The sequence below is a fragment of the Aotus nancymaae genome, unplaced genomic scaffold, assembly GCF_030222135.1.
Source record: "Aotus nancymaae isolate 86718 unplaced genomic scaffold, 86718_ANA_hifiasm-v0.15.2.pri h1tg000003l, whole genome shotgun sequence".
Lineage (NCBI taxonomy): Eukaryota > Metazoa > Chordata > Mammalia > Primates > Aotidae > Aotus > Aotus nancymaae.
Window position 1 is genome coordinate 36,364,257 of NW_026988414.1, and position 15,705 is coordinate 36,379,961.

The 15,705-nt window shown below is 38.5% G+C and overlaps 1 protein-coding gene and 1 long non-coding RNA gene across 15 annotated transcripts in view; one reads left to right on the forward strand and one right to left on the reverse strand.

Moving 5' to 3' along the window:
* RNF38 (ring finger protein 38) overlaps window positions 1-15,705 on the forward strand; it is a 141,676-nt gene that overhangs the window by 86,747 nt on the left and 39,224 nt on the right. For 12 of the 14 annotated variants that reach the window (XM_064380000.1, XM_064380002.1, XM_012463381.3 and 9 more), the window contains one exon: window positions 13,270-13,463. The exons of 1 other annotated variant lie outside the window; for it this stretch is intronic. In XM_064380000.1, the coding sequence (XP_064236070.1) occupies window positions 13,357-13,463 (107 nt within the window). In that variant the 5' untranslated portion in view covers window positions 13,270-13,356. Of the gene's footprint in view, window positions 1-10,123; window positions 10,664-13,269; window positions 13,464-15,705 lie in introns of those variants that run through there. One more of the 14 variants, XM_012463378.3, reaches the window with a different exon arrangement.
* LOC105724619 (uncharacterized) overlaps window positions 3,449-15,705 on the reverse strand; it is an 88,150-nt gene continuing 75,893 nt past the window's right edge. The window contains exons 7-9 of the long non-coding RNA XR_001109058.3: window positions 13,241-13,444; window positions 11,408-11,476; window positions 3,449-4,899 (exon numbers count right to left, since the gene is read on the reverse strand). This is a non-coding gene — a long non-coding RNA (uncharacterized LOC105724619). The remainder of the gene's footprint in view (window positions 4,900-11,407; window positions 11,477-13,240; window positions 13,445-15,705) is intronic.

Sequence of the window (15,705 nt, forward strand, 5' to 3'; positions counted from 1 at the left end):
TTTAACTTAAGTCTTACTTTCCTTGAACCTTAAGTGCTCAGTGAACTTTGGGGGGAAACTAGAAGTTTTCTTTGCCCAATTACAGTTACTACCCTACTGCTGTTCAACATGAAGCTAAGTAGATCTTTTCTCACAACCCCTTTGAGATACTGATACCTTCAACTAGTTGACACCTTTTAAATAAGGTATAATTTGTTAGTTCCAGTTATGCTTCTTATCCTTAAAAACTTGTTACCACACGCAAAGAAAAACCTATCTAGCCATCTAGCGTCACAAAGTTATTCCCTTAATGTGTTATGATTTCTTCTTCTTGGCTTTCTTCTTGGGTACCTTATCTCCCAATTATTTCTACTTTTCCTTCTTTTTAGAATAATCTGTTTTAAACAGATTTACCTATGTTTTCATCTTTTTCTTTAGGCACCCTCTCTGCTTCCTTATCTTAGGTAAAATGCCTGTCTTGTCTGAGGACATCAGCCTTCTCTAGGGGTAAAGAAGTTAATTGATCCCCTCCAAACCCCTCACCAAGCATGAGGAGTTGGGTGTGTGGCTAGTAAGGTGGCCATAGAGGAGAAAAAATGTGTTGCTACTCTTCCTGGATTCTTACTATTGTTCTATCACCAATCTTTATCAACAAAAAAATTCATCCTGTTTTTGAGCTTTTTTTGTCAGTCATCTATATTATTTATCAATTCTGTCATTGTCCTTGTTTATTAAAAACTTCTACATTTTGCTTCTTATATTTGCTTGTTTTGTATTGCTCCTAGTAAAGACTTTAATTGCCAAAATTTGTTTTTTTAAAAAATTTTGCGGCCGGGCGCGGTGGCTCAAGCCTGTAATCCCAGCACTTTGGGAGGCCGAGGCGGGTGGATCACGAGGTCAAGAGATCGAGACCATCCCGGTCAACATTGTGAAACCCCGTCTCTATTAATACAAAAAAATTAGCTGGGCACGGTGGCGCGTGCCTGTAATCCCAGCTACTCAGGAGGCTGAGGCAGGAGAATTGCCTGAACCCAGGAGGCGGAGGTTGCGGTGAGCCGAGATCGCGCCATTGCACTCCAGCCTGGGTAACAAGAGCGAGACTCCGTCTCAAAAAAAAAAAAAAAAAAAAAAAAAAAAAAAAAAAAAAATTTGCATGCTTTAATTTGTGAAAGAGTTTAATTTGTTGTAATTTGTGAAAGAGTTCATATGTGCAATTTAGAAAATATAAAGCAGACACCTATATAATAATAAAACACTAAAGCAGACACCTACATAATAATAAAACACCATCTAGTGTAAGAAACCAGCCATTAGCAATACTTTTGAAGCCCCCATATGACCCTCCGTGTTAATATTCCATGCTTGTGCCTCAGGTACATCTCTGTTCAGTATCCTTTTGCTTTTCTATATGGTTTTACCATATAAAATACTTCTTGATGTTATACTGTTTAATTTTGCTTGTTTCTGAACTTAGTATAAATGATGTCACACATTGTATACTTTTTTGAAATTCATCCATTTAAGTGCATCTGCCTGTATACTTGATTTATCTTGTTTTTAGTTTTCCATTATATGAATATACTGCAGCTTATCTCTTTTCTTTTTGCTTGACGTTTGGGTAGTTTCCTGTTTTTTTACTGTTATTACAAGCAGTGCTTCCGGGAATATTCTTGTATGTGCTTCCCGGTGCACATTTGGGAGGTATTTTAGTGGTTCTGTAAAAGTGATGGCTTTGTGTACTCATTGCCCACAGAATAGGTATAAGTGTAGGCTTATTTGCATCTCTATAAAAACTCATATTTAAAATTAGAATCTTAAGGCTTCATATAATATTTTAAACATTTTTAAATTAAGGTATATTTAACGTAAAGTTAAGTATTTAGCATATAGGTCTGTGAGTTTTGGTAAATGTATACAGATGTGGAGTCACCACCACAATGAATGATAAAACAGTCTTATCACCTCCCAAAATTCCCTCATGTCTCTTTGCTGTCAACCACAATCTTAAAGTTTTAAAATTAGCCATGTCTGTACTATCAATGGATTCAGTGGTTGTGATTGAACATAATAAGCTTTGAAAAAGTAATTAAGTACATGGTGAGAAAATTTCATATCTGGCACAACCATTAATTTCAGGGGTGTTTGTGGTATCTTAATGACAGCTGTGTTATAACTTTTATACACCCAGCTAATTTTTGTATTTTTAGTAGAGAGGCCTTTTCGCAGTAAATTTGGTAACAGAAAGGGGTCCCCATCCCAGGAGAGGGTTCTTAGATCTTACACCAGAAAGAATTCAAGGTGAATCCATGGAATAAAGTGAAAGCAAGTTTATTAAGAAAGTAAAGGAATAAATAATAGCTACCCCCTAGCCAGAGCAGCCCTGAGGCCTGCTGGTTGCCCATTTTATGGTTATTTCTTGATTATGTGCTAAACAAGGGGTGGATTATTCATGCCTCCCCTTTTTAGTCCTAGTAATCCTAGCATTTCGGAAGGCCCGAGGCAGCCTGATCACTTGAGGTCAGGAGTTCGTTACCAGCCTGACCAACATGGCAAAACCCCGTCTCTATTAAAAATATAAAAATTAACCAGGTATGGTGGTACACACCTGTAGTTCCAGCTACTTGAGAGGCTGAGGCACAAGAATCACTTGAATCTGGGAGGCAGAGACTGCAGTGAGCTTAGATAGTACCACTGCATTCTAACCTGGGTAACAGAGCAAGACTCACTCTCAAAAAAATAAAAATAGACCATATTGGGCAACTTCCTGACATTGCTATGACATTTGTAAACTGTCATGGTGCTGTTGAGAGTGTAGTAGTGAGGATGACCAGAGAGCACTCTCATCGCCATCTTGGTCTGTCTCATCCTGTGACTTAGAATGCCTAACTTACTGGGAATGCAGCCAAGTAGGTCTCAATCTTATTTTACCAAGCCCCTGTTCAATATGGAGGCACTCTGGTTCAAACACCTCTGACAAATTTACTACAGTTCAATTAGGTGAATGAAAATTTGAAAATTTGTACACATGGAGAAAAATGCTACATTTCTGAAAGAGAAAACAAATTATTGTAAAAATATCTGTACTCTAGCAAATTTGTAGACTTAATGAAATCTGCAGCCAAAATATCAGCAGAATTTTGTTTTTAGAACTTTCAGAATTATTTTTAAATTCATGCCAAAGATTATTGAATATAAAAGAGGGGGGACAAACTTTTCCGAAAATTGTCTTAAGGGGAGAATATGCCATAAGAGATAGCAAATCATATTAGAAAGAAATAGCTCTGTTAGGGACCTCTATGTTGGTATTAGATTGGTGCAAAAGTAATTCTGGTTTCAGACCATGAATTTTAAATCATCATAACAAGTCTCAAACATATCTTTATTAATCAAAATGGGGACCATTGCAATCAACACATATTTACCAATGATATATATGTTTGTTCTAGTAGCATAAAAATCCCTGCTTTAGGATTGGATGAACTCTTGGAAAGTATTTTGTACATCCTCCTGGTTGTAGAAGCCTTTTCCTGGCACTTCCCAAAGCCCAACTTGCACCAGAAAGAGGTCACAGTCACTGTTTGGTGGTCTGCTGCTGGTCTGATCCACTACAGCTTTCTTTTTTCTTTTTCTTTTTCTTTTTTTTTTTTTTTTTGAGACAGCGTTTCACTCTTGTCATCCAGGTTGGAGTGCAGTGGCGACTCTCCTGCCTCACCCTCCCAAGTAGCTGGGATTATAGGCACACACCATCACACCCAGCTAATTTTTGTATTTTAGTAGAGAAGCCTTTTTGCAGCAAAAAGTTGGTTGTGGAGTTGCTTGAAGAATTGGTGGTCGATCGGCTAGAGATCAGATGAATATGATGGGTGAGGCAAAGCTTTGTAACCCAGTTGGTTTAACTTTTGAAGCTTTGGTTGTGCGACGTGCCAAGAATTCACGTCACAAAGAAAAATTGGGCCCTTTCTGTTGATCAGTGCTAGCTGCAGGCATTGCAGTTTTCCGTGCATCTCATCAATTTGCTGAGCATACTTCTCAGATGTAATGGTTTTGCAGGGATTCAGAAAGCTGTAGTGGCTGGGCTCGGTGGCTCATGCTGGTAATCGCAGCACTTTGGGAGATCAAGACAAGTGGATCACCTGAGGTCAGGAGTTTGAGACCAGCCTGACCAACATGGTGAAACCTCGTCTCTACTAAAAATAGAAAAATTAGCTGGGCGTGGTGGTGGGGGTGGTGCAGATGACGAGCGAAAGTTCGTCTCAAAAAAAAAAAAAAAGCTGTAGTGGATCAGACCAGCTACAGACCACCAAACAGTGACTGTGACCTCTTGTTGGTACAAGTTTGGCTTTGCTAAGTGCTTTGGAGCTGCTTCTTGGTCCACCACTGAGCTGGTCATCACTGGTTGTCATAAAAAATCCACATTTTGTCTCAAATCACAATCTGATCAAGAAATGGCTCCTTGTTCTTGTGTAGAATAAGAGAAGATGACACTTCAAAATGATGAATTTTTTAAATTTTCTGTTAGCTCATGAGGCACCCACTCACCAAGCTTTTTCACTTTTCCAATTTGCTTCAAATGCCAACCCACCATACCATAAAATAGTTGACTTTTTGAGTTTTTTGGTAGCTTCTCGTGTGCAACTTTGATGACTGCTATCAGTTGGTCATTGTTAACTTCTGATGGCCGGCCACTACACTCCTCATCTTCAAGGCTCTCGTCTCCTTTGCAAAACTTCATGAACCACCACTGCACTGTACATTAGTTAGCAGTTCCTAGGCCAGTTGCATTGTTGATGTTGCAAGTTGTCTCTGCTTCTTTACGACCCATCTTGAACTCGAATAAGAAAGCAGTGACAGAGCGAGACTCCGTCAAAAAAAAAAGAAAATAGCTTGAATTTGCTTTTTTTCTAACATCATTTCCATAGTCTGAAATAAATATAAATAGCAAGTAATAAGTCATTAATAAAGAGCATAAAGTGAGAAATACCCACTAAAATGATATATAACATAACCACATTTATTTAAGAATGTATTCCAATATCAAACGGCAAATTCCAACAGTACAAAAACTGCAGTTACTTTCACTCTCACCTAATATATGTGGTGGATATTTTTCAGTCCTCATCTTGCATCACCATCATCCTGCCTCCTTGAAACCTCTTTCTACTGGCTTCCATTATACTCCACCCTCCTCTACTATCAACTACCCAGCATTAAATGTTGGCGTTTCTTAGTGTTCAGTATTGGACCTTGTTTTCATTACATAAAATTCGAGGGGCAATTTTGTCTATGTCTGCAGCTTCATTAACTATGATCTATCTATATACCAAACTCCTAAATTTATATTCCTACCCTCTGAGCTTCAGCTGTTTACAGAATACCTCCAGGTGGGGTGTCTCTCAAAGGATCTCTTGATTTCAGGTTGTTTTAGTATCTCTTCTGTTTTCACTGATGTCATGTTTATATATAAGATTTTTTAGCCTCTTTTCCACAATTACAGCTTAAAATTATTACAGTTACAGATACATGATGAGTAGAATCTAGTACTCTGGTAGAAATATAGTGGGAACTACAATTGTAGCATCAAGCTAAATTAGTTTTCGTGAACCAGTGATGTTTTGTGTAATTAGGAATTACGAAAAATCTATTACATAACGTCACCAGTCTGTTACTCAAATACTAGCCATGCAGGCCTCCTTAGACTTAGGAAGCCACTTTGTTTATAGTTGCTGTGTTTTGGTGGAACTATAAACAAAGTGGCTTTTAGCAGTTATAGCCAATGATAGGAAAATACCATATTACTATTAGTAATCACATCATTATGACGTGATTGCGATATGTTACACTACTTGAGTGCTTTTCTGAGCAGTCACTGCATATCAAACTTAATTTCTTTGTATTTTTATGGAAAAAACACATACTTGGATCATATCAAAAAGCAAAATTCTTACTTTGTTTCTGTATGTTTATGGTAACTTTTGAAAACAATATTCAAAGCCTCTTTTTCTTCTATGTCTACAAGTAAAATAACATTTCAGGAGAATATATTAGTTGTCTGGTTGAGAGATTGGATTTCATTGCAAAATTTTGATCTGAGGAGTGTAAGCGATACAGCAACTGAAAGTCTCAAGTGAAATAAGACTGTACATTGTGTAGTTTCAGGGCAGTATGTTTACTGAACTACCTTAAAAAGTTTCAGTTTCACTAATAGAAACACATTTTGCATATTATGTGGACATAGTTTAAAAATAAAAACTTCAGCGTCTGGAGAATAAAATGAAGTAATATGTAGAGTCATTTTGTAAACCATTGTGTAATCCAGATATAAAATTATTTTCTGTTTTCCTTAGCTTTTATATACATCTTCTGCAAAACAAAAAAGGATCTTGTCTTATTTTTTAGTAACAAGTTGCTTATATAGAGTGTTAATTTCTAAGTGTTTTCACATATATTTAAAATGAATGAAATTTAGTGAGCTGGGCGTGGTGGCTCACGCCTGTAATCCAAGCACTTTGGAGGCCAAGGCGGGCGGATCACCTGAGGTCAGGAGTTCAAAACCAGCCTGATCAACATGGTGAAACCCCGTCTTAAAAAAATAATAATAATAAAATAAAAATAAATTTAGTGAGAGTTTGCTCTTCCTGAGCCCTTGGCATTTAACTGTTTTTCCTTCGTTGTGGAATAAGAAACTTCATCTTTTGTTAAAGATAATTAAGACAAGTAGAGAACGTCTGGGAGTTTAAAGGAGAATTGATCTTAAATCATGCTGTGCTTATTTGTAAGTCTAAGGCCAAGAGTATTCCTTCTGAATGATGATTGGAAAGAGGACCAGGTTCTTGAGAAATTCCATTCTCCTGCATAAGTTGCCTCTTTGCTGCTTTGGGAAGGAAGTCCTTAGGGCTCACTAGTAGTTGCCATTAGAGGCACATTGTAGTTACTGAGTAGAATTTGGAACCTGTTTCTGTTTTGGGAAGAGTTTGTCTGGATCAGTATCTTCTATTATCTCTAAGACTTGCTGATATATATAAACCCAAATATATATAACATATAAGATTGTTTTTCTTTAGCCTTGAATGACTTATGACTCGTTCATCTGGAATTATGGAATGCATTCTTATGCCTGCCTCAGGTTGATTTCACTTCTCTTAATGATTTTTTTTAAATAAAAATGATTTTTTATTTTTATTTAAAAAAATAAAAGTGTTATAGAGGTGTACTCCTAGACTTTTTTTTAAATCACCTTTAATGCTAAGTATAAAACCTGCCTTTCCTTCCTTCCTCCCTTTATGACCTCTTTTACCTCCCTTGATCCTTAAATTTGTAGCAGTGTTCTCTACTGTAGTATCTGTACAACATTCTATATTATGAAATAATAGAGATAGTACTTATACCAGATTTGAATCAACATCTTAGGAATTTAAGTTGTCAACACTTGGTACTTTGAAAAGTTGGTCCACTGGCCCAGAATCAACAAGGAGAGGAGGGAAAGAACTCACCAGGAGAATTCAAAATCTAAATTATCCAAGCATCATCACCTGGGATAATGGTAGAAATGACAGTTCACGGACCCTAGTCAGACTTTCTGAATTAGAGACTGGGGAGTGGGGCCAGCAGTCTGGTGTTTCTGAAACATGCAAAGGTTTGAGAACTACTGGCATAGGTGTTAATGGAAAAATCCAACTCTGTAAAATATTTTACAGAGGTTTATTCTGAGACAGTATGAGTGACCATGATCTGGGAAACAGTCTCGAGAGGTCCCAAGGAAATGTGTCCACTACAGTTGGATTACAGTTTTAGGGAGGCAGGAGTTACAATATCAATAAATACTTGGAAGATACATGTTGGTTCAGACTGAAAAGACACGGAATATCTTGAAGTGGACACTTACAGATTACAGGTGGATTCAGAGGTGAGATTCTTTTAATTTGCAGTTGGTTGAAAGAGTAAAGCCTTGTTTAAAAATTTGGACTCATCAGAAGGGAATCTTTTAAGATAAGAAAGTCTGCTAGCCAATATACTGGGTTAGAGTGACCTGTAGGGGTGTGTGAGTTAACCCTGGTCTGGCTTAGCCTTAGGTCCTGTTTATAATTTGGTATCTTATTGTCACAAAGAGTCCATTCTGTTAGGCCCTATAATTGCTGTTTTAACATTAATGCTGGTCAGTTTCGCCTGAACTCCAAAAGCAGGGGATGGAGAGATATGATGAGGTGTATCTAGCCTTCTTTTCTGCCAAGGCCAAGAACTCAGTTTTTTCCAGTTTCTCTGTGATCTCTGTGGTCAAGAGAGTCCGTTCAGTCAGTTGAGGGTTGGGGGAATTTATTTTTAGTTTACATGGGCAATGAGAGTATCCTTCCAGATTCAGCTTTGCATTTACTTCTGTCAAGAGTCCTTATAGTGGCATAGTTCTGGATGAGTTTTGTATTTTTAAGTTTAGAGGTTCACAGACAGTATGGATCATGAAAATCTGAACCCCAAATATGGTGTGAGGAGTGAACCTGAGTTTGAATTCAAAGGCCACACAGATCAGATATTTCCTTGTTGAAGTTTCCTTCTCTTTTCCACTGGGATGACTTTTCCTTACCTTCCTTTTTAAGTGTACTACTTTGTAAGTTTTGACTCCTTCATGTAGGGGTTTCAAGTTGTAAGGCCTATCATCTGTCCCTCCTGAGAGCATCAGAAATGCAAATTTGGGGCTGGGCATGGTGGCTTACGCCTGTAATCCTAGCACTTTGGGAGTTCCGAGGCGGGCGGATCACCTGAGGTCAAGAGTTCGAGACCAACCTGACCAACATGGAGACACCCCGTCTCTACTAAAAATACAAAAATTGGCCAGGTGTGGTGGCGCATGCCTGTAATCTCAGCTACTCGGGAGGCTGAGGCAGGAGAATTGCTTGAACTTGGGAGGTGGAGGTTGCGGTGAGCCAGATGGCGCCATTGCACTCCAGTCTGGGCAACAAAAGCGACACTCTGTCTCAAAAAAATAAATAAAAAATAAAATTTAAAAAAATGCGAATTTGTTTTTCAGTTTTCCTCAGTTTCTGAGCCCTTGATTTCCCTTTTTTCCCCTCTGTATTTAGCAATGCATTTTTGAAGTATGTTTGTTAACCCCAGGAGTGGTGACTCACACCTGTAATCCCAGCACTTTGGGAGGCCGAGGTGGGAGGATTGCTTGAGTCCAGGAGTTTTAGACCAAACTGGGCAATACAGTGAGACCTCATAACTACAAAAAAATCTTTTTAAATGACCTAGTCATGGTGGTGTGCGCCTGTAGTCCCAGCTACTTGGGTGGCTTAGGTGGGAGGATCTCTTTAGCCTAGGATGTGGAGGTTGCAGTGAGCTGAGATAGTGCTACTGCACTCCAGCCTCAGTGACAAAGCAAGACTGTCTCAAAAAAAAAAAAAAAAGAGAGAGAGAGAACCAAGTATGTTTCTTATGGCTAAGCTATTATTTTTAGATTTTTGTATTAATGATTTTCACTAAATGTCAGTGATGTTGTCACAAACCTTTAGAGTTACTTTAACAAAGTTTATGCTTACATTCTATTCTGCAACTACAGTAGTGATCTTTCATGCCTTGTCCTAGGTTTATTTTAATCATCAAAAACCAGTAAGCATTTTCCATTGTGTTAGGAACATCCATGTGTACTACTCCTTGCAGAAACAAGAGCATGTTTGGCCCATGGAGAAGTGAATGTAATTTTCTGACTACCCATTCCACTCAAAGGAAAGAATGTTTTAGATGACAAAGTCAGATGAATTTGCATTCCTCATTGACTTTCCTGGACTGATTGTCTTTTATACTTTTTTTTTTTTTTGAGACGGAGTTTCACTCTTGTTACCCAGGCTGGAGTGCAATGGCGCGATCTCGGCTCACCGCAACCTCCGCCTCCTAGGTTCAGGCAATTCTCCTGCCTCAGCCTCCTGAGTAGCTGGGATTATAGGCACGCGCCACCATGCCCAGCTAATTTTTTGTATTTTTAGTAGAGACAGGGTTTCACCATGTTGACCAGTATGGTCTTGATCTCTTGACCTCATGATCCACCCGCCTCGGCCTCCCAAAGTTTTATACATTTTTTAATGACAAAGAGCTGTGCGATTAAATTTTATTAATAACTTCCAAGTTCTTATCCATATATTTTGATTCTATTTAGGGCATTTTTCTCAGAGCCTTGTGACTTGTTCTTTTTGTGGAATGATGAATTTCTAAACTTGCTCACTGCCATTCCTGGAATTTCGTTTCATTGTATTCCCTGGGTTACTTCTGTCGTTTATTGGATGTTGTCTAATAGCTTCAAATAAGAGAGATAGGAAGTGTTGTGAGCACACATCAAGTGATTTTCTGCTATGTGAGAAGCACCTTTGGGTCTTGATATATCTGACAAAGGTTTTTTTATGCCCCTACCCTAGATTAATAGTGTGATTGGAGTACAAAATTCTAGGTTCAATATTCTTTTCCCTGAGAGAACTTTTAGCATCTGTTTTTGCTATGGGAAGTCTGATGTTAATCTAATTCTTATTTCTTTGTAGGTTACTACCCCTTCCCTTTTCTGGAAACTGAGGATTTCTTTGAAGTTCCTTAGAGTACTAAAATTGATAAATGAAGTGATGAAATCATACTGCATATAGTAAACTACTTCTTAAAGTTGTCCTCTCTCCAGTCATTGTGATTTCCGATGACTTTGAGTTAGAAAGTAAGTTTATTGGCTGGGCGAGGTGGCTCACACCTGTAATCCCAGCACTTCGGGAGGCCAAGGCCGGCAGGTCATCTGAGGTTGGGAGTTCGAGACCAGCCTGACCAACATTGGAGAAACCCCGTCTCTACTAAAAATACAAGACTAGCCAGGCGTGGTGGTGGATGCCTGTAATTCCAGCTACTCCAGAGGCTCAGGCAGAATTGCTTGAGCCCGGGAGGCAGAGACTGCAGTGAGCTAAGATCGGGCCATTGCACTCCAGCCTGGACTACAAAAGTGAAACTCAAACAAACAAAAAAAAGGGCAGGGGGCAGGGGAAAGTAAACTTATTTCCAGAATACTAATGAATGGCTCCCTTCACTTCCCATGCTTTGTCTCTTCTTTTTCACCAGCACAGCACAAAGAGAAGTGATGGTAACTTTTCTCAGCCACTTTTCCTTACCTCTACTTTTAAAAGCATTGCATTTGTTATAAAATAAGAACATTGTTAGCCCACAATTTGAACATCACTGAAAATATGTAAAAGTTTATAGCCTAAACATTTTCTCTTGTCATTTGACCTTTATCATGAGTATCTATAGCATTCTCCTTCATTTTAGGTAGTGAATTTCTAGAATTCAAAGTTCTGTGTCTGATCTTACATTAGGCTTTCCAGGGTAGGATATGCAATGAAAAGCTCATCGTCATGATTGGTTACTAGCATTTTGTTCTTTAAAAAGTCAGTGTTAACCAAATCTGTTATACCAGTTGTGGAGCCAGCCTGTTTCTGGTGCTCATGTAGTTCATTTGCAGGTTTGTCAGGTCTTGATTGTTCTATTAAAAAAAAAAAAAAATTAGTATTTAAATTTCAATGATTAATGATCATTTTTTAAGTGTTAAGATTATCAGAACATAAGAACTAACTTTCACTAAAATCAAAGGGTGAAAATAAGTGTACTTCTACTAGATTAGTTGGTAGTTCCTTACCCAAAGATTCAACCAACCACGGATGGTAAATATTCAGAAAAAATGAAATAAAAGTAGCAATACAACAATAAAAAATTTTAAAATACAGTATAACAAGTATAACAGCTATTTATGAAACATTTGCATTGTATTATGTTGATATGGTAAGTAATCTAGAGATTTAAAGTATATGGGAGGACGTGTGTAGGTTATATACAAATATGACACCATTTTATAATCAGGGACCTGAGCATCTTAAGATTTTGTTACAGGGGAGTGGTCTCCGGAACCAACCCTCTAGGATACCTAGGAATGACTGTACATGGAATATCTCTGCTAAGTAATTTTGAATGATCAAATGTAGCCATTTAGCAATTTGCTTCATTCCTTCCAGCTTAAATAAAATAATCAGTTCTGTTTCATATGCTTATGTAAAACCTAACACTAATATGTAATCCCTTATACTTTAGCTAATGTTATAAGATGATTTTTATGGTTAGCTGTAGGTACTAATTATTTTGCCACCAAAAGTATTGTAATGCCCAACTAATAAGAACTCGCAGGAGTAGATTGGAGATTTTGGAGATAGATGTTCTACTAGAAAACACACAGTCTTACCAAATTTCCAGTTAATTTGTATCTTTGATAGTTTTGGGGAGACTCATTTGGGAAACTGAATTAGGTGGGTACACTTGGAGTGTTAATAATGCACTTAAGTGATCTATATCAGTTTTACAGCTGGTAAGCCCATGCTGGGACCCTTGAAGTACTTCCAAACTGCTGTGATATTCTAGTTAAAGAACTCATTAGGTAATTAGCTATTTCTTTATCTGTCTGATATAAATCTTAGATTATCCACATAACTCTTTTTTGTTTTTTTTGAGACAGAGTCTCGCTCTTGTTGCTCAGGCTGGAGTACAATTGTGTGATCTTGGCTCATTGCAACTGCAGCCTCCCAGGTAGTTGGGATTACAGGCACGTACCACCACACCTGGCTAATTTTTGTATTTTTAATAGAGATGGGGTTTCACTGTGTTGGCCAGGCTAGTCTTGAACTCAGAGACCTTTGTTGATCCAGCAGCCTCTGCCTCCAAAAGTGCTGGGGTTTCATGTGTGAGCTACCACGCTGGCCTTGTGTAACCCTCTTTAAAGAAAGTAAATACAGTGGCCTAAACAGGAATAAGGAAGGAGAGGAGTGTGATTGAGAATAAGTTAGAGGACCTACTTAAATTATATCTCCTACTAAACTGAACTCACAGCTGAGAATTGATGCCTAAAACAGTAACTGATAATGATGGGAGATTGTAGTGGAGTGTAATTTCTTAGGTGGTTTGGGAACTTAAAGAGTAGGTCAAGTACTATACAAAAGTTATATTATGCTATTATATACCCTATATGTCATTACCTCATTTGCCTTAGGATGAGTTTTTAAAAACAAAGTTCATTTTTCACTTGATATCATTTACTGTGCATCTCCCTTCCCTGTTCCACCCCACCCCAGCATTTTTAAAAGGTTTTAAATTTGAATTGATAGCATATATTTTTTCCCTTCTTTACATTTTTAGGTTTTAGGTTAAGTACGTCTTAACACCTGTGCATATGCAGTAATGTGACATCCTTAAGAGATCTTACTCAGTTGATCCATTTTGTTGCATTGGCAGAGTGAAGATAGTCCAAGTCCCAAGAGACAGCGCCTCTCTCATTCAGTCTTTGATTATACATCAGCATCACCAGCTCCCTCACCACCAATGCGACCATGGGAGATGACATCAAATAGGCAGCCCCCTTCAGTTCGACCAAGCCAACATCACTTCTCAGGGGAACGATGCAATACACCTGCACGCAACAGAAGAAGGTTAGTTGATTATAATTTATTTCTTAAGTTTTCTTCCATTGGTAGATTTGTGAGTATATTTAACATCAGGAAACCTTTTTTCTGTAGGCATTTCATAAACACATCACCACACATACATGTACATTCACTCATAAAAAAATTTCTTAGATTTCTACTAGGTCAGAAGAATTTATTTAGCTTATCATTGACAGATGAAAAAATGCAAAAGGGATAAAATCAGTCTATGCCATTATATATGAAATCAGCCATCTTGTAGTATAAATTTTTGCAGGCTAGCCTGCAATATTGATTACTAGAAGATGCATTTTATAGTTCATAACTGTAAGGATATATGGAAATCTTAGAAATGAACTACCCTTTTCCCACTCCATTCCTTTTCCTTCTGTATCCTCTAAGGCAATTAGGAGCTTAATTATGTTTCTTTTAAAACTGTGGAGAGTCAGCATGGTAGTGGTTCATAACTATAATCCCAACACTTTGGGAAGCCAAGGTGGGAGGATCACTTAAGGCTGTAGAATTCAAGACCAGCCTGGGCAACATAGCAAGACCCTGTCTCTACCAAAAAAAAAAAAATAAGTTGAGCATGTTGGTGCACATCTATAGTCCAAGCTAATTGAGAGACTGAGACAGGAGTATTGCTTGAGCCCAGGAATTTGAGGCTGCAGTGAGCCTGAGCTATGATTGTGCCACTGCACTCTAGCCTTGGTGACAGAATAAGACACCATCTGTATTTTAAAAACAACAGCACAACTCTGGAGCCTGTGGTATGAAAAGATGATTGAGGTTTAGTTCAACTGTTAGGCAACCCAGCTTGGCCATTGTCTTTTCATCCCAGAGGAGTGCATTTTTTTTTTCCTTTTTCTTTTCTTTCTTTTTTTTAAAGACAGAGTCTTGCTACGTCACCAGGTTGGAGTACAGTGGCACAATCTCGGCTCACTGCAACCTCCGCATCCTGTTCAAGCGATTCTCCTGCCTCAGCCTCCCGAGTAGCTGGGACTACAGGCGCGTGCCACCACACATGGCTATTTTTTTTTACTTTTAGTAGATACGGGCTTTCACTGTGTTAACCAGGATGATATCCTGACCTCACAATCTGCCCACCTTGGCCTCCCAAAGTGCTGGGATTACAGGCGTGAGCCACTGTGCCTGGCCGAGGAGTGCATTTCTTCCTGAGTTTCTTCCTCGTTAGGAAGAAGTTGTTGCTTGAGGTCATGCATTTCTTATCCCAGGGAAATAGTGCATCATGAGATGCCTGTTCGCATGTCTAGGATGTTGAAGGAATAGCAATGATCGTGAATTAGGAAGGTGTTATAGACCAAATGTTTATAAACTCCCCTGTGCCCCTCCCCCCCATTAATCTTCCCATAACCCTCGGTGTGGTTGTATTTAAAGATGTCACCTCTAAGGAACTGTAATTAAAGTTAAATGAGGTCGTAAGGTTAGGACCCTTACCCAGCAAAATTAATGTCCTTTAAGAAGGGATGGGTCGGGCACTTGGTGGCTCATACCTGTAATCCCAGCACTTTGGGAGGCTGAGTGGGAGGCCGAGGCAGGCAGATCATGAGGTCAAGAGACCATCCTGGCCAACATGGTGAAACCTCATCTCTATTAAAAAATAAAAAAAATTAGCTGGGTGTGGTGGTGGTGCACACCTGTAGTACCAGCTACCTGGGAGGCTGAGGCAGGAGAATCCCTTGAACTCGGGAGGTGGAGGTTACAGTGAGCTGAGATCACGCCACTGCACTCCAGCCTGATGACAGAGTGAGACTCCATCTCGAAAAAAAAAAAATGGAAGTTACCTTCAACCATATGAGGAAGCGATGAGATAATAGTTGACTGCAAGCCAGGAAAAAAATCCCTCTCTAAAAACCAACTATGCTAGTACCTTGATTTCAGACTTCTAGCCTTTAAAACTTTGAGAAATTAGGTATCTGTTTAAGCTACCCAGTCTAAGCGGGGTAATACAGAAGGGATCTTAAAACCACCATTTTAATGTCCCAGATGAGACAGCATAAACCTGTGTCTGAACTAAATTCTGTCAAGACTCTAAGACTTTGACATTACCCAGTACCTTATTAACCAATTACATGGGAATGTTTTTAGGTAATATATAACTGTCAGGTAAATTATTTTATGGCCATTAAATATAATAAGCATGAGGAAGTATAGTTGTTTCAGAGTTAAGGCCTGAGTACCTGTTGTAGTCTTTTCCTGTTTTATGGTGAATAAAACAAATGTACAG